The sequence below is a fragment of the Adiantum capillus-veneris genome, chromosome 14, assembly GCF_014529385.1.
Source record: "Adiantum capillus-veneris isolate H3 chromosome 14, ASM1452938v2, whole genome shotgun sequence".
NCBI classification, from domain to species: domain Eukaryota; kingdom Viridiplantae; phylum Streptophyta; class Polypodiopsida; order Polypodiales; family Pteridaceae; genus Adiantum; species Adiantum capillus-veneris.
In genome coordinates this window covers 66,254,906-66,279,412 of record NC_140944.1, presented here as the reverse complement: position 1 = coordinate 66,279,412, position 24,507 = coordinate 66,254,906, and the positions used below count along the sequence as shown (strand labels likewise).

Here is a 24,507-nt window from a genome sequence, read left to right as displayed (position 1 = left end):
TCCTTGCCAGCTGTGCACCTCTATCACCATCTCTCTCAATGTAGTCAGAAACCTCATCTACATACATACCAAATAGAGTAGGAGAGAGCGGGCAGCTTTGCTTCACCCCAATAGTGGAGTAAACCGGTGTGGATAGACCCTCTGGGGTGCGTATATGCCCCACTACTGACCTGTATAATGCCATGAACCCCCAAATGAGCTCTTTGGGTACTCCCATCTGCTGTAATCTGCGCATCAATCTAGCTCTGGGCACTGTGTCAAATGCTCTGCGGAAGTCCACAAAGCTACAATAGATCCGTCTCCCCTCCTCAATGATGGCTCTGAGTGTCAAGATATGGTCAAGAGTAGAAAAACCCCTCTTGAAACCTGCCTGCCCGGCTACGCATATCCCTTCCCTCTCTGCCCATCTACTCAACTGCTGCTCAAGAATAGATGCGTACAACCGTGCCAATGTGTGTCCAATCATGATAGTGCGATAGTTCCCAGGCTCCATAGGGTCTCCCGACTTGAAGATAGGTACAATAGTAGATAGGCTCCAAGTATTAGGCAAGCCCTCACACATGGCACAATTAAACATAACTGCTAGGAGCTCTGCTAGTAAATCTCTGGCATTTGTGAAATGCTCAGCCACTAAGCCATCATGATCATATGCTCTCCGAGTCCTCATCTTGTCAATGGCCTTCCTCACCATCTCAGCGGTGAAAAAAGCACATGTGTGTGGGCATGGATCGGGGGGGTCGGGAAGGGGGGCTGCTCAGGAACTGTGTACAAAGATGATGCATACTGGCCCCAAGCCTCTGTAGAAGTGATGGCAGGGGGGGGGGGGAGTGCTCATGAAAGAGCCTCCATGCCTCACGTGAGTCCTGACTCAAGATAGCTGGTATAGATCCTGCTCTAGGCGAGCCAAAAAAGCCCTCTTCTTCCGCCGCACTAGGCGTCGGAAGTCAATCTGTGACTGCCTATGAGTGATGTCCCCCAAAAGCACCTCCTTCTGAAGTCTAGCTCTAGTGTCCGACATTCCTCATCATACAGTTGTTCTGAGGCATGCTTCCCGAACGGCGTCTCTGCTCGGGCTGGGTATGTGGGTATGCCTGTGCTGCTGCATCATGTAGTGTCTGTGTCAGTATAGTAGTAAGCTCCTCCAGAGGTCGCCTTGGCTCCTTTGTGCACAGGCGTCTGTAGATCCCATCTATGTATACAGTGTCCGTCTCCTGCGTAAAGGTGTAGCGAGTAGGGGCTGCTGCCCGTCGCCTGTGTGCTACACTAAAGTGAAAAGAAACAATCAGTGACACAAGAGCATGATCCACTGCGACACCAACAGGTCTGGGTCCAACCGTAAGGTCCTGGATACTAGAGATGAGGCTCGGATGTGCCATGACATAATCCACTGTGCTGGCTCCATGTCTATGTGGAAAGCACGTAAAACCCCCGACAACGGGATTCTCTGTAGGCCATTCAAGATGGCCAATCCATGTGCAGTCCCCATGTCTATCAAGTGTCGTCCATACTCAGTGTGTTCTCCATCCTGTGGTAGTGTGGATAGGCCCGTCTCTACAACATCCAACTCTCTTAGCATCTCCTCTGAAGTATCATAAAATACTGTCTGATGATGGGCAGTCCTAGCATTGAAATCCCCTAGAATGATGATGTCACCATCTCTAGAGAACTCCCATATGTCATCATCCAGAATAGAGAAGGGGGACTGTCCTCTGGGTGGTGCATAAACTGACGTACTCGGGGGAAAGTAGCAAATAGCAATGTAAAGATATCTGCCTGTCTTTGCTCTCAATCTCACCCACATGTACCTAGCTTGCTCATCCCTGCGGGCTATATGTATCAATGGTTGCAACTCCTCCCTGAATAACACTGCCACTCCTTCTGAGCCCCACCCTCTGTGCTCTGATCGTGTCTCCTGTCTACAGGCTGTCTTCCATCTATATCCACTAATGTTAGGCATAGATTGCCTCGGTGCCTGATGTGTCTCAGAGTAGAAGACGATGTCTCTTCCCGTAAAACTATCCTCAAAGGCACCCACATCAAGGCGCATAGATCCATTACAATTCCAGGTGGCAACGTTGAGTGTGGTCCCATAGGTCTCGCACCGTCATGTGGAGTGCCGCTCTATAATCACCACTCGGCCATCTCTGTAGAAGGCAGTCTTTCTCTTCTCCCTTGCCGCTTGAATCTCTGGCATTACCTCTCTCATATGCGCCAGCTGTGTGAGAGTGAGGTCATCTCCAAGGAATATGCCCATTTTCTTTAGTGTAGGGCGCTTCTTCAAGAAGTCCTTCTTTGCCTTCATGGATGGGAAACGGATGATTAAAGCTCTCCTTTTTGAAGTCTCCCCATTGCCTTGTGTCTTCTTCCCTACCCTCCATGCCTTTGTATGAGTAGCCTCACTACCCATCATGCGGAGAAGTTCTTCAACTTCCCCTTCCACACCACCTCGGTCTTTTAGACTGGTTACTCTTATATGCAAGGCTCTAGTTTTCCTTCGCTGCTCTTCTTCTAGAGTCATGTTGATGATTGTAGGAGTGGGGACGGATGTGGTTTCTTTCCCTTTCCTTTTCTTAGCGACTTCTATCCATTTCTCGGCCTCATCCGCCTTCTTCTGTGTCTTCGTGATCACATCCATCCACGAAGACGTCTTTACCACCTTCTGTTTCTCCTCTGTGATCATCCGTACCTGCTCCTTGATGACCTTGATCTCGTCTATCACCGAGGGCTGAAATTCCCCTTCTTCTAGTCCACTGCTTACTCTATCCGCAAGTTCTCGCTTGAGGGCTGTGACCTCTTCTCTAAGTGCCTGTGAATCCGCCTTAAATGCTTGTAGCTCTGCGTGCAAGTCCTCTTTCTCCTTCTTCCATTGCGTGCCTTCATTAAGAAACATTTGAAGAAGGTTGGCCTTCTCTCTCCACCATCCCTCCGTCTCTGCTTTCCATTCTTTCATCTCCCTTTCCATTTGTGTTATCCGCTTGTTTGTAAGCGCAAAAGTTGCCTTCGTATGGGGCTTACATATTGGCGAAATGATCATGGCTTCCACTGGCGAAGCACTCATAGCCTCCATTGGCGATGCGGATATAGCTCGATGCTCTGGCTCGGCCGAGTCCATGCAGACAAGGCACACTAGAAACCTATCCAAAAACAAGGATAGGCGAGCGAGGGTATATTCTCCTCAGTTCGGCGAACCCCCCGTGGCTTACAATACAAAATGGTGGGGAGGGGATCGGGGCACGCTGGCTCACCCAACTAGTGCATACAAAGATGTGGGTTCGTGGCCCACTCGAGGAATCAGCATAACCTCCAAAACAGCTCGACACTCTGGCTCGGCAGAGTCCAGGCGGAGAAAACAAAATACCACAAAACAAACCCGATGCGGGTGTATACATCAACTCAGCCCACTATGGGCGTAAGCAACCGAGGCAGCTCAAATGAAGGCCTTGCACTCGGCTGTCCTGCGCAGTGGCAGAGAAAATGAAATGCCCCCCCCCCCCCCCCCCCCAGGAGGGTCAACTCACGGGTCAAACAAGCCCCTGTTGGGCACTGGCTCAATCCACGCGCAGCCCCCCCTCGTGGGAGAAGCTCGCCTGCTGCAGCCTCTGCGTGTCCTACACCTGCGCCCTCTTCAGCCTGCGCGCTGAACCTGCTGCAGTCTCTGCACGCCTTGTACTTGCTGCGTCACCTGCAGAGAGAGAGGGTCTCCCTGCGCGCTGCCTCCTGATGCCCGAAACCCAAACACACATGCAAAATTGCCCTGCGTGCTACCTCTTGTTGCCCTGCGTGCCTTGCACCTGTTGTGTCACCTGCAGAGAGAGATTGAATCTCCCTACGTGCTGCCTCCTGATGCCCGAAACCCTAACACACAGGCAGAATTGCCCTGCGTGCTACCTCTTGCTGCCCTGCGCGCCTTGCACCTGCTGCGAGACAGAACCTTACGCGAGAGAGAGAATTCAACTCACCTGTTGCGTCACCTGCAGAGAGAGAATCTCCCTGCGCGCTGCCTCCTGATGCCCGAGAAATGAAATGTTATATTAATGTCTTCAAAAGGCCAGAATGACCTATGAGACCAAATTGATACAAAAGTGGTGAATCTGTTACAATGTCTGGGTACCTTAGTACTAAAGTACTAAGTGTGAAAAGTGTGAAAGTGTGAAAATAAATGTGAAAACTAATACAAAGTATTAAATAAACTTCTTAGGAGCATTCTGGGTGTCTGGCTAGAATGCTTCTAATCCTCCTCCGGTGAAGTGTGCTTTTGCATCTCGGTCATGGTCGTCTCGATTTCCTAAGCTCAATCGCCTTGTCAATGAGGGTGCCTTTGGTATGAATGTGGGTACTCCTTGGTGCTGGCTGCTGGCCTCTTGCTTCTCCTTCCACTCCTGCTTCTCTCGATCCGAAGAAATCTATGATCTGCCTCTGAGGCTGTAGTGCTCGTTGTCTTCTCATTAGATTATCCCTGTGCAGATGTAGTTCCCGTAGGTACAAGCCTAAGCATCTTTGATCTTGGTATTGCATGACTCTATCTAGAGGGCCAAAGCCTTCTTTAAATAGGCAATGGAAACGCCCACGTATCTCATAGTATACGGTGCAGTGGCATATGTAGTGTAATTCTGTCTCCGGCTCCATTCCGCATAACTTGCAAATTCTGCTCTCAGGTGGGATTCCCCTAAATCTGCCGAATTCAATTTCCAACTGGTGTGAGGATGTACGAATTTGACCAATAGCACATCTCAAACCATGAGACAGGTGGGTATCCATGTAGCTCGGGCGAATCACAAATCCATCTTCAAATAGCTGTAGGAAGTTTTCTTTGTAGTCGGCCATCTTCGTGCCCAATTCTTGTGTAGGGTCTACCCATGTCCTCTTAGTATCCAACTGTATAAGATCCTGATGGATGATTTTATTAATCTTCGTTCGTGTAATTGCTAGTGATGGAGCCTCAAGAGAGTATTGGAAGGGGGGTAATCTTTCCATACTGAACCCGTGTCTTTGAAACCACGAGGACAGTTGCGCATACCAGCATGATGTATCCCCTTTCATTGCTAATTGTCGAGAGGATTCGAGGGCCAGTCTAGTATATCGGCAATTATTTGTATCCCACAAACCATGTATAAAGGACACTGATCTGGTAAGAGCTTCAATTTCTATCGGAGGGGCAGCTAGTTCCGCTCGGGTAATTGCGTGTGGTACGGAGGCCTTGGCTCTAATCATTCGGGAAATCATAGATACCAAAGGTCTCTCCATTGACTTCCAATTATCCTGATCCACAGATGGTCCCTTGTAAGGTGTAGCGGAATGAATGTTGTATTTTCTCAAGATTAGTGATCTTTATTGCTCAAGGTTCCTTTTAGTTCTTAGGGAAAGAGAGAGCTTTCCGTCTTATGGAGAGTGCTATGATCACGAACAAAGTGAGTGGCTATTGTGCGTGCAAGTGAATGAGACTGAGAGAAGGAGAGAGAAGAGATACGACACCGAGAGGTTGTAAAACCCTCCTCCGAAGGCCCCACTCTCGTCGGCGAGAGTGGTCTACTTTGATTACACAAAGGTGTACAATGCGAATGCAATGGGACTATGCCGATGACGACGACGACGACGACGACGGCGACTGAGGCTGAAATTTGTGATCTTCCTTATGCTGAATTTCTTGGACTGTTTGAGGGCTGAAAAATGACTGTTTTCGTACTGTGCTTATGGCTGAAAATGACTGCTTCGATCGGGGTTCCTGCTGAAGTAAAAACGCTGAAGGGCTGAACCTATCAGGCTGCGTTTTTGGACTGCTTTGTACCTGATGAAAAACGCTGGTTGGGGGGTCTGTTCTATGCTGAAAACGCTGCAATGGCTGAGTCCTTCAAGCTGAGAAAACTGCCATTAAAAAACGCTGAGAGATGCTGGTGGCCTAGCGTTAGTAAAACGCTAATGCTGGGGCTGTTTTGTTGTGAGAAAAACGCCAGGAAAGAGGTTCTTAGCGATGGTTTGCTGTGAGGGAGAAACACCAAGGAGATGGAGTCGATGATGATGCTGATGCTTGGAAAAGCCAAGGCTAAGTGAGGATGGCGATGGATCTTGATGCTGAGGGGGGTACTGCTGAGAAGTTGCTTGTTGAGCGGGAAGCTCTTGCTGCCTCTTCTGCCAGAAAGTGCTAACTTGGGTTTGCTTATATATTAACTTAGCAAAATTGCCCTACCTACTTTTGTTGGAAAGTCACTTAAAATTAATAAGTGAAAATACCAATAAATAGGAAAATAGGCTAAATGCACTGGAAAATTCCCGTAACTGATGCTAATGGATTCTGATGGGAATTCCGATGATCATGCTGTGTGCAACCGGAGGATATGCATCTATGCTAAGTGATTGGGCATGCACGGTCTACGAATAGACTCACAAAAGTGCCAGATCACTGCTAATCTAGACTTGACTGGATTGACTGAACCCTGCTGTGGTGTAGCTTGTCCACGGACACATAGGGTTGGGATGTGTCACGTGACATCCCCAAATCTGGACCCCATAAAGCATAGCCGAAGCCACCACAGTATCAAAGAGCCAAAGTTTTGTTCGTGGTTCTTGAAACTGCACTTGTGAACACATCCTCTCCAACCCTCCCAAGCCCGCAGAGGCTCTGGACAATCTAGCATCCGCTGCTTTCTTAGAGTAAACTTCGGTCCTGCAAATACCGCACCAAGGTATGTGTATGCATCTGTGTACTCTACTGTATCCTGGCCATATGCAAATGTAGGTGCCGATCTCCTAACCCACTGCGGTGTGGTGTTAAACACTATAACTTTGGTTTTACCCAAGTTTACCGACAGTCCACTGTCCTCCGCGAATTTATGTAATGCATCTAGCTGCCTTTGCATTCCATCTGGTGATTCTGCTATCAATACAATATCATGTGCATACAACAACAAAGGGATCCATGACCCTGCAAGTTGAGCACCTCTGTCACCCTCTCTATCAATGTAATCTGATACCTCATCTATGTACATACCAAATAAAGTAGGGGACAGCGGGCATCCCTGCTTTACTCCAACGGTGGAATGAACAATGTCGGAATCCCCTTCTGGAGTACGTACATAACCAGTTACTGACCCGTATAAGGCCATGATCCCCCAAATAATCTCTTTGGGGACCCCTAACTCTTGCATCCTGCGCATCAATCTGGCCCTTGGTACCGTATCAAAAGCTTTCCGAAAATCCACAAAGCAACAATACATCCTTCTCCCGCTTGCTCTTCCTTCCTCAATAATGGCTCTGAGCGTAAGAATATGATCTAAAGTGGAATAACCCCTCGTGAATCCAGCTTGTCCTGTTGCCCTTATGCCCTCATTCTCTGCCCATCTAGTCAATTTTTGTTCAAGAATGGATGCGTACAGTCGGGTCAATGTGTGACCTACCATAATGGTACGGTAGTTCCCGGGTATCATAGGATCCCTTGACTTGAAAATAGGTACGATAGTAGATAATTTCCAAGATTCAGGTAATCCTTCACACATGACCCGATTAAACAGACGAGCAAGGACTTCTGAAAGTAGATCCCTGGCATGGATCAGATGTTCTGCTACTAAGCCATCATGATCATATGCTCTTCTTGTCTTCATCTTATCAATGGCTTTTTTCACCATTTTCGTAGTAAAGAAAGTACTAGTAGCAGGGCATGGCTCTAGCGGATCTGGTAATGGAGGCTGTCCAGATACCATATATAATGATGTTACATATTGACCCCAAATCTCAGGAGAAGTAATCGTCGGAGGCGGTGAGTGCTCGTGAAATAAGCGCCAGGCCTCATGTGAGTCCTGACTCAAGAAGAGCTGATATAAATCCTTCTCCAGTTTGGCTAAAAATGCCCTTTTCTTGCGACGTACTATACGTCGAAGAGCAATCCGAGACTGCTTATATGTGATGATCCCAAGTGTAAGCTCTTTTTGGACCTGGGTTCTCGTCTCTCTGCATTCCTCGTCATACCAACTGTTTTGAGGCATGTTCCCAGATCCTCTCTTCTGATTAGGTTGAGTATGTGGGTATGCCTCTTGTGCTGCTCCATGTAGCATCTCTGTTAACTGAGAAGTAATCTCCTCTACAGTATATACTGGCTCAGCTGCCCACATCCTATTATAGATCTTTTCCACATAGACTGAATCAGTCTCTGGCGTGAAAGTATATCTTGTGTGTGTCTTCTTCCTTTGTACTTGAGAGGCATTGTATTGGAAGGAGATTGATAAGGTCAAGAGAGCATGATCCACTACAATCCCAACCGGTCTGGGTCCCACCTTAAAGTCCTCGATACTAGAATTAAAGCTTGGTGAAGTCATGACATAATCCACTGTACTGGCCCCATGCCTGTGCGGGAAGCATGTGAATCCCCATATAAAGGGAAATTCTCTAGACCATTAAGTATGGCCAAACCATGTATAGTTGCCATCTCCATGAGATGTCTCCCATATTAAGTGTGTTCTTTATCCTGTGAGTTTCTAGTAAGCCCCCTCTGTGATAAATCCATTTCTTTGAGCATTTCCTCGGAAGTATCATAGAATACTGCTTGAGAGTTGGCCGTTCTGGCATTAAAGTCTCCTAAGAGAACGATGTCTCCATCTCTAGAGAACTCCCATATGTCATTATTCAATATGGAGAAAGGGGACTGTCCTTTAGGTGAGGAGTAGACTGATGTACTTGGAGGGAAGTAGCATATAGCGATATATAGAAATCTACCTCTCTCGGCTCTCATTCTCACCCACATATACCTTGCTTGCTCATCTTTCCTGATAATCTGTAGTAGTGGTTTCAGCTCCTCTTTAAATAAGATTGCTACTGCTCCTGAACACCGGCTACCCCGTAGAGATCTCTTGTCTGGTCGACCAGCTGTTTCCCATAAATAACCCTTCACATGTGGCATACGCTGTCCCGGTATCTGGTGTGTCTCTGAGTAGAAAACTATATCTCTGTCCCTAAAGCTGTCTTCAAAGGCACCTACATCTAGCCTATATTATCCATTACAATTCCACGCCGCTATCTGAAGCATCGCCCCATAGGTCTCGCACTGTCATGCTGAGCGCTTTTCCAGAACCACTACTTTCCCTCCTCTATAAAAGGCGATTTTCCCCTTTTCTCTTGCTGCCCTGATCTCTGGCATCAACTCTTGCATGTGTGCCACTTGTGCCAATGTAAGGTCATCTCCTAGGAAAATACCGGTTTTCTTAAGAGTTGGCCTCTTCTTTAGAAATTCTTTCCTTATTTTTATATTCGGGAAGCGGAGAATAAGTGCCCTATCCTTTACGTTTCCCTTCTCATCGATTCCTTTCTTGCCCACTCTCCATGCACTTTGTGTGAGTAGGCTCTGTGATGCCCATGCGTTGTAGCAGTTCCTTCACTTCTTCATCTACATTCTCTTTGTCTTTGACTCCTATGACCCGCACATGCAGAGCCCGATTCTTCCTTTTCTGCTCTTCCTCAATGGTCATATTAATAATGGTTGAGGTAGGTGTGGTCTCGGGCATCTGGGCCTTCCGTTTCTTCGCATCCTCAATCCATTTCTCTGCTTCATCAACCTTTTCTTGTGTCTTAAAAAGACATTCCGCCCATGAAGATGCCGTTTTCGATTTCTGTTCATCTCCTTCGCGTAGAGCTTTCATATGATCCTTCATGTCCTCGAGCTCCTTCAGCACCGAAGGTTGGTCGTCTCCCTTCTCCTTAGTTGCAGATTTGCAAGCCGCAAGTTCTCCTTTTAGCTCCTCGATTATTGCATCTTTTTCCCCCATGTGCTTTTCCATATTTGTTCTCCATGCTTCAAAACTTGCTACTGCCTCATCGAGTTTCTTTTGCATAACACATTTTGTTACATTTATTCGGCCTTGATTAGGTTTCGTAATTCCGTTTTCAAGATCTGAATCTCCTCATTCTGTATCCCCTGGATCTCTCCTTAGTTCTTTCATCATGTCCATACATGGAGTTCCTGTAGCTCTCAGCGCTTGCGTGCATTTCCTTCCTGATGTCATCCCTCATATAGTTTAGCTCTGATTTGAGCATCACCTGGACCTTCGCCATCATTAGCTCATCATGTATCCTGGAGGTTTTCCCCACTCGTAAGGATCCTGGTGATAGTTTGCAATCATTGCAGCTAGGTTTTGCTGTGTGTTCCTTACTCACTTGTGTAGAGATAAGAGTAATAGATTGGTTAGTGAGGTTAGTGATAGAGTGGGCGGCTTGGGCACAATGGCCCTTTACAATCACTCAATACAAGTTTTTCAAGTACTATCGGTTTTGGTGAAATCTCTGTTATCCAAACAAGATCTAAGAGTGAATCTCTCTTTCACAGTAATTGCGTTTAACTTTATGGGCTTGCTTGCTACCGAGATGTTAGAATTGTGAAGAGTATTTTTCCGTATTTTGTTGATCTTGAAGCCACAAATTCTACGTAAGGAGCTGATGTTTCTAGTTTATGCGTGTGAACTGTGATATTCTATCATTGATAATTTGAAAGCATGGCTATTGTTTTACAGATATCTTCTTTCAAGGTTTGTTCATTTGTGAAGCATCAGTACTATCAACAGTCCACACGCTTCAATGTCTGCTTCTCTTCTCTTTGCCCCTCATCATGTCTTCCCACCAAGAAAAAAGTAGTCTTTCTTGGTTCTCCCAAAGTAAGTTATGGGCAACTTTTACCTTTTTCAAATTACTAAAGGAAGCTCACAAACATGTATACGTTTGAATGCCTTTCAGGTTGCAGCTGCTGTTTTAGATCAGCTACTTATTGCTGCTCATGCTGAGACCTCTTTATTTGAGGTTAGTAGCAAACATTACTCAATCTGAAAAGCAGTGAGGCGAAGTTAGGCATGCATAACAGAAGTCTGCCTGGATGAATATGCGGTTTGATTTAGCAGAGGGTTGTGTATTGACATTTCTGGGTGGAGTGTACAGTGGGAATTAGGATTGCAATCATCAAGAGAGCATAGTCAATGTTTGCAAAGGTAAGCTAGGTTTAAGAGTCTTGAGGCTCGGGCAGGCTGCAGGAGATCAAGCTGTTTCAAATGCTGTTTGAATGCTGTTTCACCTGGTCTACAGCAGCTAGGTGCTCCAGTAGTATTTTTTGTTTTAAATGATCCTGATTTTCACTATTATTAAGGCCTATGCACCATTTTGGTGCTATGTCCAACAATCCATGTGCAACATAGTCTTGGAAGGCATGGATATGAGGAAACTATTATTTTTCCCTTTGTCACTCTTTCAAATCATCTGCTTATCTAAACCAGAAAGGTGTGTTTTTGATAGCAGTGGTAGGGCATAAGAGCTCATGCCAAAGATAATATTAGGACTTGCAACTCATATGAGGTCATATGAGATCAATTGAAAACTCATACAAGCTTATAAATTATCAATGTTTCTTGATGTGTTTAACCACAGCAGCATCATTCATCACGATCAACGCTAAAACCATCTATTAATTATCCTTTTGTGTAATATGATTATTTAAGCAGGCGCTTTATGCAAATATACCATAATAATAGTTGTTATGGCTGCAAATGTTTCAAATTTGTGAACGTTTCACTCTTCTCCCTCCTTTACTCCATACATGCACACACAAACACTCCCACACATGCATAAATATGTTCTTGAGTTGCAAGGTTTTCCAACTGGCTAAACACTTAGTTTCTTTTTTGCTCTTCTGCTTGGAACTTGTCCGATTTCTAAATTCATACACCAACTTAGAGTTCTGTACTGTGTGGGTTGGTTGTGTGCTTATCTGCAGGTTGCAGCGGTTGTAACTCAACCACCTGCACCAAAGGGTCGTGGCCAAAAATTGTCAATAGCTCCTGTGGCCGAACTGGCGTTGGAGAAAAAAATCCCAGAAAGCAGGGTATTCTGGCCTCAACGGGCTGGAGAGGTTGTTACTTTTGCCTGATAAGTTCTTTCAAGATGCTGCCCTTCGGGTTTAGGTCTACACATACTACATATGTTTTGTGTGATGTGTGCGGTTTCCTTACAAAACAGCTCCTTAACCTATAGTTGTGGCTGTACATGCTTTTGTTTTTTGTTGGTCTCCTCTAGCTCGATAGACTGTTCCAGCAGTGGTTGGGCTATACTAATTCTATATGTTCAATGCATCCTTTTTATGCTTTGTTGTTAGCTCCTTTTTGTAGGATTAGCTGTGCAATTGACTTGATAGCAAAAGGCACAGGGGCTCTAAGATCTAACTTAGAAGATTTCTAATAGAACCCATTTTTGTCAACACTTTTTGCGCAAAGCTCGGATCACACACAACTTGGTCCTGCGCATTAAGTAACTGTCCTTGAGAGTGTATGCACCGTCTTTGAGAGAGTATCCTGATATCGTCTCCTCATTCTGTCGATCAGAGATAATTTCTCGATCTGAAGTGTATTGCTCCCTTAAATGATAAAACTCATGATAAAATACGGTTGTGATGCTGCTGAAATCTATGGCTTGCGAGACAGAGCATCTGCAATCACATTCTTTGTAAACAATCTAAAAGTGAAACTGCGACCACAAATTTGTCCGTCTCATCTGCTTGGCAGACAACTTTGGTTGAGGTAAGAACATCACGAACACTGATCACCAATGTGCTCTGAAAACATGGTCACCGTGGAACATGTTTTGGCAGGAAACTCCTGAAATGTTTCAAGTGGTGTCGAAATGCCCTACATGGAACCTTGTCCCTTAAATTTTTATCGCAGTTAACAAAGCTGAGCTGTTTTGGAAATTAAATTCTCTTGATCTTTTAATATTGACATTTTGGTCTGACGTCTTGTCTCCTTGTTCCTATGGAGTGAAAAAGTTTGTACCAAAACTCCATGTTTTGGAATAAAATGTTTCGAGGCTGGAACATCTCACGGTGATGCTGGCTGTGAAGTCTGCACCAAGCATAATGCTATAATGAAATCATTGCAATGAAATCATTGCGACGAGCTCTCTCTCATAAATTTGAGCAACCTGTTTGGACTTTAGGTAAAGGCAACTCTCATAAGCTACCATGTGGCCATCTTGCATCAATACCACTCCTAGACCGCTACCACATGAATCACAATGCACCTCAAAAGACTCGTAAAGGTCTGGAATAATCAAAACAAGTTTTGTGGGTAGCTCCTTTAGTCGCCCAAAAGCCGTAATCTTGAGTAGGTCCCAAATAGAACCCCTTTCTTTGTAAGCGCATGCAATGGTGAAGAAATCTTTGCAACCATCCTGAGACACCTCATTTAGTAGGAACATAGCCCTAAGAAGCTCCCCACTTTATGGACGATCTTCGAATGCAGATAATTGTGAATAGCCTCGACCAAGGATGGATCCACGCAAACATCCTTAGGACTAGGGAGATATGATATGTCCCAGAAAGTCTTATCTCCTGCATTAGAAACATACTCTTCTTTCCGTTGTTGATGATGAGTGTATGCTCTCGCAATGTTCGAATAGATGTTTTGATGCTCATCCTTGGATTTGGAGAAAACAATAAGAATGTGCCCACATACGGAGTGTGCTCTCGAAATATCTGGTCCATCATCCTATTGAACGATGCTTAGCATTAGAAGCCCGAACAACATCACCAAAAACTCATACAATTTAAAGGACGGCCCGAACGTGGGAGACCTTGATCTGATGGTATTCACTTTTCAGATTGATCCTTCTGAAGCCAATAGAACCTTGTAATCTGTCGAGTATATTGTCGATTGTGGATGTTGGAAACCTATTCTTGATACGATGATCTTATTGAGAACTGTCACGTGCACATGGTCTTGATGTGTGACATAGACATTCTATAATGACTCAAAGCCGAACCATAGATTTGAAAATCCTAGGGGAACTAGTACTAGCACCCTCTTTTGGCAGGACCTGCATGTTCGGACTATTCCATTAGATTCGTTAGAACCCTTGCATAACCCTGTCCTTGTGAGGTGTTTCTAGATTCTAGACATGTGGGGCATTTTCCAGTTCTTATCCAGACGGCCACTTATGGACCTTTTTGTCGGGTTTTCCCCTCTTTATGGGTTGTGCGGTTTTAGGATCTGGGTCGGGCAAGTTTGTTAGGCCCCAATATAGGGAGAGGGGGGCGCTCTCATTGTGGTAGATTGTAGCAGCTTTGTACTCGCTTGAGATTGCAGAGTTGTGCCCTGTAGTGCTGAGGGGCGGCCCTCGTTTTGGTAGATTGTAGTAGTCTTGTAGTGCCCGTAGGGCTGAGGGGCATAGTTACCCCCGATGGGAAATCGGAATGGGGAACGGGGAATGGCAACGGGCATGGAATGCCATTCCCTGTTATGGATACTCACGTCTGAAACACGGAACAAGGATTCGGAAAGGGAAGTTGGAACGAGAACGGGGAACTAAAAATGGCCATTCACAGTAATAATGCTGAGGGGTGCACTTATCTATTAGGATTGCTTTGCGACCTAGAAGTGGCTTGACGACGGCACAGACAGAGAAGAATGTTGGGAAGAGTTCTCATGATGGGGACACAAAAGAAGTCTAGGTAGATATAGGTGGATGATGCTTTGGAGCATTTGCCAAAGTCTACACATTGCGAGGAGTTGCAGGAGTTATTTGAGAGGAAGGTTCTGGTTTTGTTGGTGTTTCCCCATGATCAAAAGCTGGATGCCTCCAACTAGTAGGATTGGAAGGTGCTTATGGAGGCGGTTTTGGAGATCTACGGCCTTATCTTGATGATGCTGGATGAGATAGGGTGGCCAAAGGCTCATACAGACGGGTCTCTTTCAGGGAGTTGGAGAAGCTTTTAGAGCTTCAATGTGCTTAGAATCAACTTAGTGCAAGGATCCGGCCTTTCATCTTCCACAATTTTATGCGATAAGCATTGGACATGTTCGGAGTGTGATTAATGCTCAAGAGCTTTTGAACGGCTTGGAAAAAATTTACAGTGTGATGATGCCTTCTCACGCGGAGGTTACAATTTGGAGAAAGTTTACAGTAGGATGATGCCTACTCATGTGGAGTTCTACAACCACTTTTGAACCGCTTGGAGAAAGTTTACAATAGGATGATGCCTACTTACGTGGAGCTACAGTTGCGGGCTTTAGATCCTCGGCACTCAAAGTCTATGAAGAATCACATCGGTAAAATGCAAGACATGTAGCAATTGATTCTTCACGGCAGAGATGCAGATCTCTTTGGAAGATATGGCTATAATCTTGATGACTCATTTGACTCCCAAGTACAGTGCTTTCTATTTAGCCCTGATTAGTCGAAGGAAGGCCACTTGTTTGACATGGAGGAGCTTGTTCACATGGTGTTGAATCAGCAGGACCGGTTACAGAGGTCGGATTTCAAGGGGGCTTAAATGCCTTGGTTGGACAATTGTCCAAGAAATGAAAGCAAAAGCAAAAAGCGTAAAGGATGATACATTTGGTACTAGTGAGAGATCCAAGAAGTAGGTGATGTTTCGAGAACAAGGGCATATTTGGTGGAATTGTGTGAAGAAGTGAGATTCAAATTCAGAGTTCGGTGACACGGCTGCTGTTGCATGTGCAACATTAGGCTTAGGTGATTGCTTCTACTTTCTTTTAAACGACCTATTCAATCTTTGGAGGATGGTGTGGTAGACAAGTCAAAGGTTGTTCATCTTTGTGATACTTGGACGCGAGACACATGCATGTTGGTTTCTAGCATTGTGAGCCGGACTTTGGAGCAAGATGGCTCGACTAGTTCTTGGATGAGGTGTGACCGATCCTATAGCCTATAGCTATTGGTGACAGCCCACACGACCATGTACAGGTGGAGTTTTAGCTTGTATGGTTGATACAAGTTTCTTGGACTTGGTGAACAATGATTGTGGTCGTGCACATTGGGTTGCCATTGGTGGACAAAATTGTCTATCCTGGGCCCTGTGGCTCTATGTCGAGAGGTTGTGCTTGATGTAGTGGTGGATTGGACTTGCAAATTTCTTCTTCACTCTTGAAGGCCCGAGACCCTGTTAGTTCATCCTCTGTCCAGTGGTGGCTCTAGTATCTCATAGGAGCAGACTAGGAAGTAAGGGTTGATTTGTGGGTGCGCTTGCCATATTTGAGGTAGGCGTATCTGTTCGGCCGTAGAACCATGTATGTGCCCACTTGGTAGGCTAGCTTTAGGCAGGACTCGTGTTCCTAGGGTTTCCCAGGGTTAGTGTCTCTATTCTTGCAGTTTTTGGTTGGCAGGGGACCAAATTTGGCTTTGCACAATTTTGTGCAAACCATGAAATCAAGTGAGAGCTTGCGAATATTGTATCGCCCGTAGTCAGAGAATGTAGTGGAGTGGAAGAATAGGATCGTCTGGAGATGGTGTGACCTATGCTCGAGGCGGTACTTTCCCAATAGAAGTGGAAGGAGGCCATGCATGGAGAGCTTGATTGCGTTGGGATGAGAGATACCTGGGAGTTGGTTCCGAGGCTACAGAAGCGGAAGGTCATTGGTGTTAAGTGGGTCTACAAGACCAAGTACAAATCAAATGGGTCGAGGCGGTACTTTCCCAATAGAAGTGGAAGGAGGCCATGAAGGGAGAGCTTGATTCTGTCGAGAGGAGAGATACATGGGAGTTGGTTCCGAGGCTGTCGAAGGGTCATCGGTGTTAAGTGGGCCTACAAGACCAAGTACAAGTAGGATGGGTCATTGGACAAGCACAAGGCTCGCTTAGTAGTGAAGGGATTTTCTCAGCTTCCAAGAGTGGACTATGACGAGACCTTTGCACCCATTGCACGTATGGCGAATATTCATACAATTTTGCTCTAGCAGCCCATCATCGATGGCCCGTGTTTCAAATGGATGTTAAGTCTGCCTTTCTCAAGGATGATTGAGAGGAGGAGGTGTATGCGGAGCAACCTCTGGGATTTTCAGTTTTAGGATTGGGCGACAAGGTTTACAGGTTGTCGTAGGCTCTCCATGGCTTGAAGCGTGGCACGAGATTATAGATGCTTTCTTCCTACGACATTCCTTTCATCGTTCTTGTCCACATCGAGATTTATATCTTTTTAGACAGGGAGAATTGGTTACCCTTGTTATCTTGTGCGGATGATCTTGTTATCATAGGTAGCCATGTCAAGTACATTCATTATACGATGAAGACCTTGGCCAAGGAGTTTGAGATGACGGATATCAGCTTGCTTCATTATTTTCTTGGACTGGAGATATGGCATATATAAGGGGGTATCTTTCTCTTTTAGCACTGCTATGTCCAAGAATTGTTGAAGGTGTTTGTTATGATCGACTGCAGAGTGCAAACTAATCTCTACTATGGATCCCAACCAAAACTTGTCCTTGTATGACCCCTGTGATGTAGCTAATGCTTGATACTTGGTCAACTCTCTTATTTGGTTGCTAAACACTCATTATAACTCGGTGGAACTTCTCAGTTCATTCATGCAGAAGCCGACTAAGTCCCATCTTGAGCAGGCTCTTCGGATCTTGCAGTATTAAAAGCAATCAAAGACGTCGGGCATATGGTATGCCGCTAGAAGTACAAACTCCAGGATTACTCTTTCGAGGACGAAGTGAATTTAAGTGGCTCGGAGATCTAGATTCATGACGATTGACTACAAGTTACACCTTTTCTTTTGGTTTAGGAGCGATTTCATGGAGCAGTAAGAAGCAGTCCACTATTGCTTTGTCTTTCATGGAGGCCGAGTATCATGCTGCTTGGAGTGGTACATGTGAGTCTGTTTGGTTATGGACATTGATTTTGGAGATTGGTTTTTCACAACAGACAACCACCATTTATTCGAACAATCCGATTTGTGTAACTATTGCATGTTGATGCTGATGCTGTTGTTTCATGCTTGGACCAAGCAAATAGAGATAAGAGTATAACTTTGACCTTGGATGGTACCATATGGCTTGAGCATTGCTCTATGTTAGATAACCCTACTGATATCTTCACCAAACCTCTACCACATGCAACTTTATCCCTTCATGCTAGCTTCATGGATTGGTTCCTTGTCGAGGAGCTGAGAGGGGATTTGTAATCACTTCTGACGAGGGGACCGGATGGAAACACAGAGATAACTGCGAACTACACACTTGACAACACTTAATCACTTCAAAACACTTGAATAACTAAGAGAGTACCCGGTGGAGTTTCGAGCCAAGACGCCACTGACCCTAAAGACTTGCGCCCCTTTCGGTATTTCTTTATTATTATGGTTGGCAAAGTACAACTTTGGAGGATCTGACTCTCTTCGGGACTCTGTGTCCAGATCCTCCCGAAGAGTGGCCCCTTGGGCACTTATAAACTTACAAGGGATGCCACAAGCAGAGCCCCAAAATCATCTTCCTAAAAGCACTTGAATCAAAAAGCATTTGCTACTAAAAGCTGGCGTCTGAATTTGCCCAAAGCAGCCACCGAAAAATGGAATTCTGGACAGCTGTCATGTGTCACTTGTTAGCGCAATTTGCAGAATATCCGTACAGATCTACCACGTGTCATTGTGGAAATCCGTACTAATATGCCGCATCATCACTTATTATGCGAGCCTTTGTGTGTGTGTGTGTGTGTGTGTGTCCTACTTCTTTTATTAAGGTAGGCCCCTCGACGGAACTATACAAGTTGGAAAGTTTTAGTTTCTTCTTCTTTAATAAATTAGGCGTCTCGATGGGCACCCATAGGTTGGTACCTCTTGTTTTCTCTACGTTTTAGGCCCCTCAACCGGAATCTGCAAGACACAGTCAAGTTAGTTCCAGACCCGAAGGTCACTTAGATGTCCTAGCATTATGTAGATGATTTCCCATGCAAATACCACATTGAGAGAATTGATCATGGTACAAAAAGGATTTCCTGCTTTGACCAAGAGATTGGCATGGATCACCTGCATAGGGAGAGTGAGACTGAGGCGGGCCAAACGAATGCATTGGACCGATGTCTCTATGACCTCGACGTAGAAACACTAATCCTAAAACCCGTCACAATCTTAGAGTTTCAGCTTTTGTCTAATGGTGGCTCTTGTATCTCCCATGAGTAGACTGGGGAGTGAGGGCTATTTCGTGGTTGTGCCCGGCCAACTTTGAGGTAGACGTACCTTTTTCGGTTGTATGAGCCATGTATTTACCCACCCGGTAGGCTAGCATGAGGCAGGATCCAAGAACTTAGGTCTCTATGGGGTTAGAGTCTAAGTTGTCATGTTGCTAAATTGGCTTTATCAGGAAAAATAATTCTAAATGAATTATTGGAATTTTAAGTGAGAGGGTTTTTCTCACTGGAGACATCCGAGTACATCATTCAAATAATCACGGGAACAGTGTGAAAGGGTATATCTGTAAGGCCACCAGGAACGGGTACTTCTGATGCATCACATTGGATGGGTGACAGGGAGCATCGGGAAGAAGTATCCGACCATCCAGGATCGGACATCTTTGATGCGTCATAGGATGGGTGACATAGAGCATCGTGAAGGAGATTGTACCATAAGTTCGGTAGGAAAGGACTAGGTGATGGGTATTCCTGATGCGTCACAAGGTGGGTGACGGGTGCATCGGAAAGGGAATAATGAGGAAATTCCGATCTGTGTTAGAGATGTGCACAAGGAAGAGCAAGCACTTGAATGAAGATGGGTTCATAGGAAACTTTGAGGAAAAAACGGATGCTTTCTGAGAAAGCGGGTTTCTTTTTGGGAAAGCAAATGCTTTCCCGCGAGGAAGTCTATGTCTGCATTGCAATTGTGCATGTGATTGCATCCAGGAACGCGTGGGAAGTGTTGTGAAAGCATTGTTTTTAAGTTAGAAGGTTTTATTGAGTTTTTGAGCAGATTCAGACCATTTTTAAAGGTGATCGGCCGCCCACTTAATCAGCGGGCAACCTATGATTAAATAAAGGAATAAAAACCAGCCAGCTATTTCTCTTTTTTTTTTGGCAGAAGAGAGAGAGAAAAAAAAAAGGCCGGGATCTTTACGTGGGCAGCGAGCGCTCAGCTATTCTTGCCGTGACCAGGGAGCTATAAAAGCATCACACGCCCTCTCTCAGAGGGGGGTTGCCAGTGTGAGCAAGAGGAGACTGGCACAAGAAGACACAATCGATCATCGCGAGACTATGATGCACGGATGTTGCTTTTCCCGCGCCAATTGTGAGAGGTATCAATTGTGGATTCGCCATACGAATTGCTGTCCCGTGTTTGTGTGTGTTTGCAGGTGTACTTTCTCTTCACAAGGAAGTAGGAGCAGAGGAAGGCATGAGCCTCTGCAGGAGAAGGGCTCTGAGGAACTAGAGCCAGATCAGCCCAAGGGTTTCGTACCCGAGTTTGGGAAGTAGATCCACGGATCCGAGAGTGGTAGACTCTCGAGATGTGATCCGAAAATTGAAATTCCCAAGGAAAGGATTTCGTGTCCAGGAAAGCAGAGTTATTCTGCAGGAAGAAGACTCTAGAAACTGAGTCGGGAAAAGAGTTGAAGGGATGCCATGCCCTGAGTCTGGAAGGTGAGATCCAGAGGCGAGAACCTTGATTCTTGAGGATTTGGAATAAGGAACGGAAGGTCCTTGGAATAGGGTTTTGCCCTAGGAATAGGAAGCCGAGGCTTCCGAGAACCATCAAGTCTTATTCTAGAACGAACGTGGTAATACGTTCGGTTCAAATGCTTAGACTTCTCCTCAGTAATAAAGATACTATTACGTGGGGGGACCAGCCCATCTTGTGGTCCCTAGTACTTGTCGATCTCTCTCTCTCTCTCTCTCTCTCTCTCTCTCTCTCTCTCTCTCTCTATTTCTCTCTATATACCCTCTGGCTTCAGCAATAAGTGATAAATCCTATTTATCTGAATATATTTTATATTGCTATGCGCTCTCGTTTGTGACATGTTACGTGCACATTGCACTTGCGCCACGTGAACAAGCTTCTGCTACAGTCTAGCATCAGTCATAGTTTAGCTTAGGACCTGGCCTGGCACCCTTGTGAGCCTCTAGCAGGACGTACATGTTCAGGCAGGTCATAGTCGTAGTTTCAAACCCGCTGTTGCACAATACAATTATTTAAGCATTCAGGAATGTGAATAGTTATTTATCAATAAGTGAATTTTTAGCCATTTTCATCAAGGTCGTGGGGCTGATTTTATGACTGCTCGACCCAACATTTATCGAGTATATATGTGACCTGGGGTTCTCTCAGAAGGCAAGAAGCAGAAGGGCAAGTACCAGCCAAGTAACCGCAGCACCACAAATCAAGGACCCATGAATTTCAGCGTTTTTCCAGCATCAGTCTAACCTTTTCAGCCCATCTTCATCAGCGTTTTCAGCCTTCAGCCCAGCGTTTGCAGCGCCATCAGTTTTTAACACTTATTGCCATCATGTTGTAACATTTAATGGCCTAGAATCTTATTTGTAGCGGAAATTAGCATGAACATAGTGGGCATTTCATTAGAATAGATTCCTAATGATAATTACAAGAGTGCTTGGGTGGAGAGAGCAACAAAAAGCATAACACCTAGTTAGATAGCATCGACAATACTTTCAAAAGAGAGAGCAATTAAACTATTGACAACAGTTGAGGACCGGATTTGCATGGAGCCGGTCCCCCCTCCAAAAGGCTTTGTATTATGGTTTCTCCCATCAAGAGAGACATTGTACAATACAATTCTTTGTGTTCCTTCAAGACTAGCTAGTGCAATGAAGATGGAAGCTTCATACACTAAGCAAAACACTTAATCAAACACAACTTGAATTATCCCCGTTCTCAGACCCAAGACCTCACACACCTTCGAAGATGGTGAGAGCTAGCAGGGTATGAGAGTAGATTGAGAGGAAAAAGAAGTATCTTACGAGAAAGAAGTACATCTCCTCACATAATCACTCATATTAGCATAGCTTAGCTTAGTAATTAGCTTGGTAGAGAAGATGAGCATGCATTGAAGCTTGGCTCTTGGTTGGATTTGCATCCACATGCCAAGAGAGTGTTGATGTAGGCTTCTATCTCACAAGCTTGGAGTAGGTGATGAGCTCTCCATTGAAGCTTGGGAGGAGATAGAGTGTTTTTCCCCTCACACATGGTCAAGTGTGAGAGTGTGAGAGTGAATGCCAAGCAAAAATCAGCCCCCCCTCTCTCTTGGGCGAGCCCTAGCTGCTAAGTTAGGCTGGCTTTTTCCTCATTGGACCTCCCCAGGTCAAGCCAATAGGAATTAAGCAGCATAAGTGATAGCCTTCTGACATGTGTCCCCCTTTCCCCTTTTGTGAGAGCTTTAGATAATTAAATAATTAAACTAAACTCTCATTGGACCCCTTTGCCTCCTGGCCAATAGGAATCAGGCAAGCCATGGGGCTTCTGAATGCTCATTGGACCCCTTGGGAGACTGCCCAATAGTCTTCTAGGACACTTAATTCTTATTGGTTTCTTTTATTAAATGTTTTTAGATTAATTAAACTAGATTTACTCTAGCTTAATTCTCATTGGTCCACTTCAAGGGTCTTCCAATAGGAATTGGGCACACCTTGTGGGCATCTGGCCTAGGGAGCTGACATGTGTCCCTCATTCCCTTTGTGTAAAGGGAGCCTGTGTGTGTGTGTGTGGTTTTCTCTCTCATCCCCTAGCTTTGGGGCTCGCCCCCTCCCATGTAGGGATGCAGAAAGACTTTTTGGGCACACACACTAAGCATCCAATTTTCCCTAAGGTTGACCTTTGGACACAACCTTTGAATTTTGGAACCTTAGCATTTTGGAAGTCTTAATGGGCTGAACCTTAGGGTCTTTTTAGCCCGTTGTTTCACATGGCTCTTTTGCAGATGGCCCCCCCTTTGGATCCCTATTTTCCCTCCTTTGGATCCCTACTGTGGCCGGTCTGCTAACTTAACCAATATTCTAGCTTTTTCTCCCTTGGCACTTCCCCACATTAAATGATCAGTTTAATATGAGAAAATCATTTAGGAGAATTAGATATTGATTATTATGACATTACCTCTCTCTTGAAATCATAGTCGTCCTCGACTATGGTGTAGAGAAGATAAAGCATATGCATGAGTCCTTTTCTTAGTGGGTAGAGGATCCCTATGTTACCCTACGACATCATTCCATAATGGATGACTAGTCCATTTGGCGCTTGAGAGCCTGAGGCTGCCGCAAGCATGTCTGCACATTAGTTCTATCAGTCTTCCATAGTAGAGTGACAAGCTCTACTTGGTGTTTGGGAGACGTCGTCTCCACAAACTTGATCTAAGCATGCATACTACTTTATTTTTGTGCACAAATAAAGAAAAAGAGAGTCTTATAAGACAAAAATTTTTGTTCATTTTTTAACATTTTGTACATTTGCTTACTCTTGGGAAGCATTGTAAGCATTGACAAGGTTTAGGTTATCCTTTAATTGTATGCCTTGCATCCATCTAGCATCTTCAAAAGGATAATTCTTAAACTTAATAAGATATCGTCGGATAGTCTTACCGCCTCTTAATACCTTGTCTTCATGTCGGAGAATGGACTCGGGCTGCAGCACCTCCTCGTGGTCCTCGATCTCCGGTGGGTCTTCAATAGTTGGTTCTTGAGGTGGCTCTCCTTTGTAAGGCTTTAAGAGGCTCACATGAAAAGCATTGTGTATGAGCCAATGATTGGGCAACTTAAGTTGATAGGCCATCTCATTGATTGGCCTAAGAATCTGGAAGGGACCATAGTACCTTTTTGCTAGTTTAGCATAGTACTTTTGGTGGCCCGTAGGATTCTTGCCCGTCGTGTGCCTTAAGCGAGCCTTGGGAAACTTTAACAAGACCCAATCGTTTTCTTTAAAGGCTTGGGCTCTTCTGTGCTTGTCAGCGGCAGCCTTTTGCCTTTGCTGTGAGATAGAGATAGCATCCTTAATCTTTTGGAAAGATTCTTGTAGGTCTCGGCTATACTCATCTGCAGCGAAGATCTTCCCATGTACCTTAAGTAGCAAGGGACTTTTTGATCTTCCCTCAATTACCTCGAAAGGTGCTTTTCCTGTAGAAGTATGTACAGTGTTATTGTAAGCATACTCTACTAAGGGTAAGTACTTCTCCCATTGGGATCTTTGATCTACTTCCGTTACATAGGCTTTTAGTAGATCGAGAATAGTTAGGTTAGCTATTTCACTTTGGCCATCAGTTTGTGGATGATAGGCCGAAGAGAAGTTTAGCCTTGTTCCTAAATTCTCAAAGAGACCCTTCCAGAAATTACTGGTCATTCTAGGATCTCTATCCGACACTATGGACATTGGCAAGCCATGGTACTTGAAAATTTGTGAAATGAAGAGGGTTGCCATTTGATGGGCTTTGATAGTCTTTTTGACAGGTATAAAATGAGCTTGTTTACTGAACCTGTCTACTATCGTCCATATTCCCGTATTCCCATGGATAGACTTAGGCAATCCAAAGATAAAATCCATGGATATGCTCTCCCACGGTGAATTAGGAATTGGCAAGGGTTGAAGCAATCCAAGTTGCTTCCCTCTATCAAATTTTGTCTTTTGACATACCACACATTTGGAAACATACTCATGTATGTTCACTTTCATGGTAGGCCAATAGAAATATGTTTCAATTCCCTTTAGGGTAGACTGAATCCCTCTATGCCCCGCATATGGGGGAGCATGAGATTCATACATTACTTTCT

At 45.0% G+C, this 24,507-nt stretch overlaps 2 protein-coding genes across 4 annotated transcripts in view; one reads left to right on the top strand and one right to left on the bottom strand.

Moving 5' to 3' along the window:
• Positions 1 to 24,507, top strand: part of PDE194 (formyltransferase) — an 84,856-nt gene that overhangs the window by 4,648 nt on the left and 55,701 nt on the right. For all 3 annotated transcript variants that reach the window (XR_015190198.1, XM_086528693.1, XM_086528694.1), the window contains exons 2-4: positions 10,491 to 10,631; positions 10,711 to 10,773; positions 11,738 to 11,872. Coding sequence is in view for 2 of the 3 variants with exons in the window: in XM_086528693.1 (XP_086384819.1) it covers positions 10,491 to 10,631; positions 10,711 to 10,773; positions 11,738 to 11,872 (339 nt within the window). In the remaining variant the exon portion in view is untranslated. The remainder of the gene's footprint in view (positions 1 to 10,490; positions 10,632 to 10,710; positions 10,774 to 11,737; positions 11,873 to 24,507) is intronic.
• On the bottom strand, positions 2,035 to 3,382 carry LOC147442536 (uncharacterized). The gene has a single exon (XM_086529678.1). The coding sequence runs from the start codon at positions 3,110 to 3,112 to the stop codon at positions 2,105 to 2,107; it is 1,008 nt and encodes a 335-aa protein (XP_086385804.1). The 5' UTR covers positions 3,113 to 3,382; the 3' UTR covers positions 2,035 to 2,104.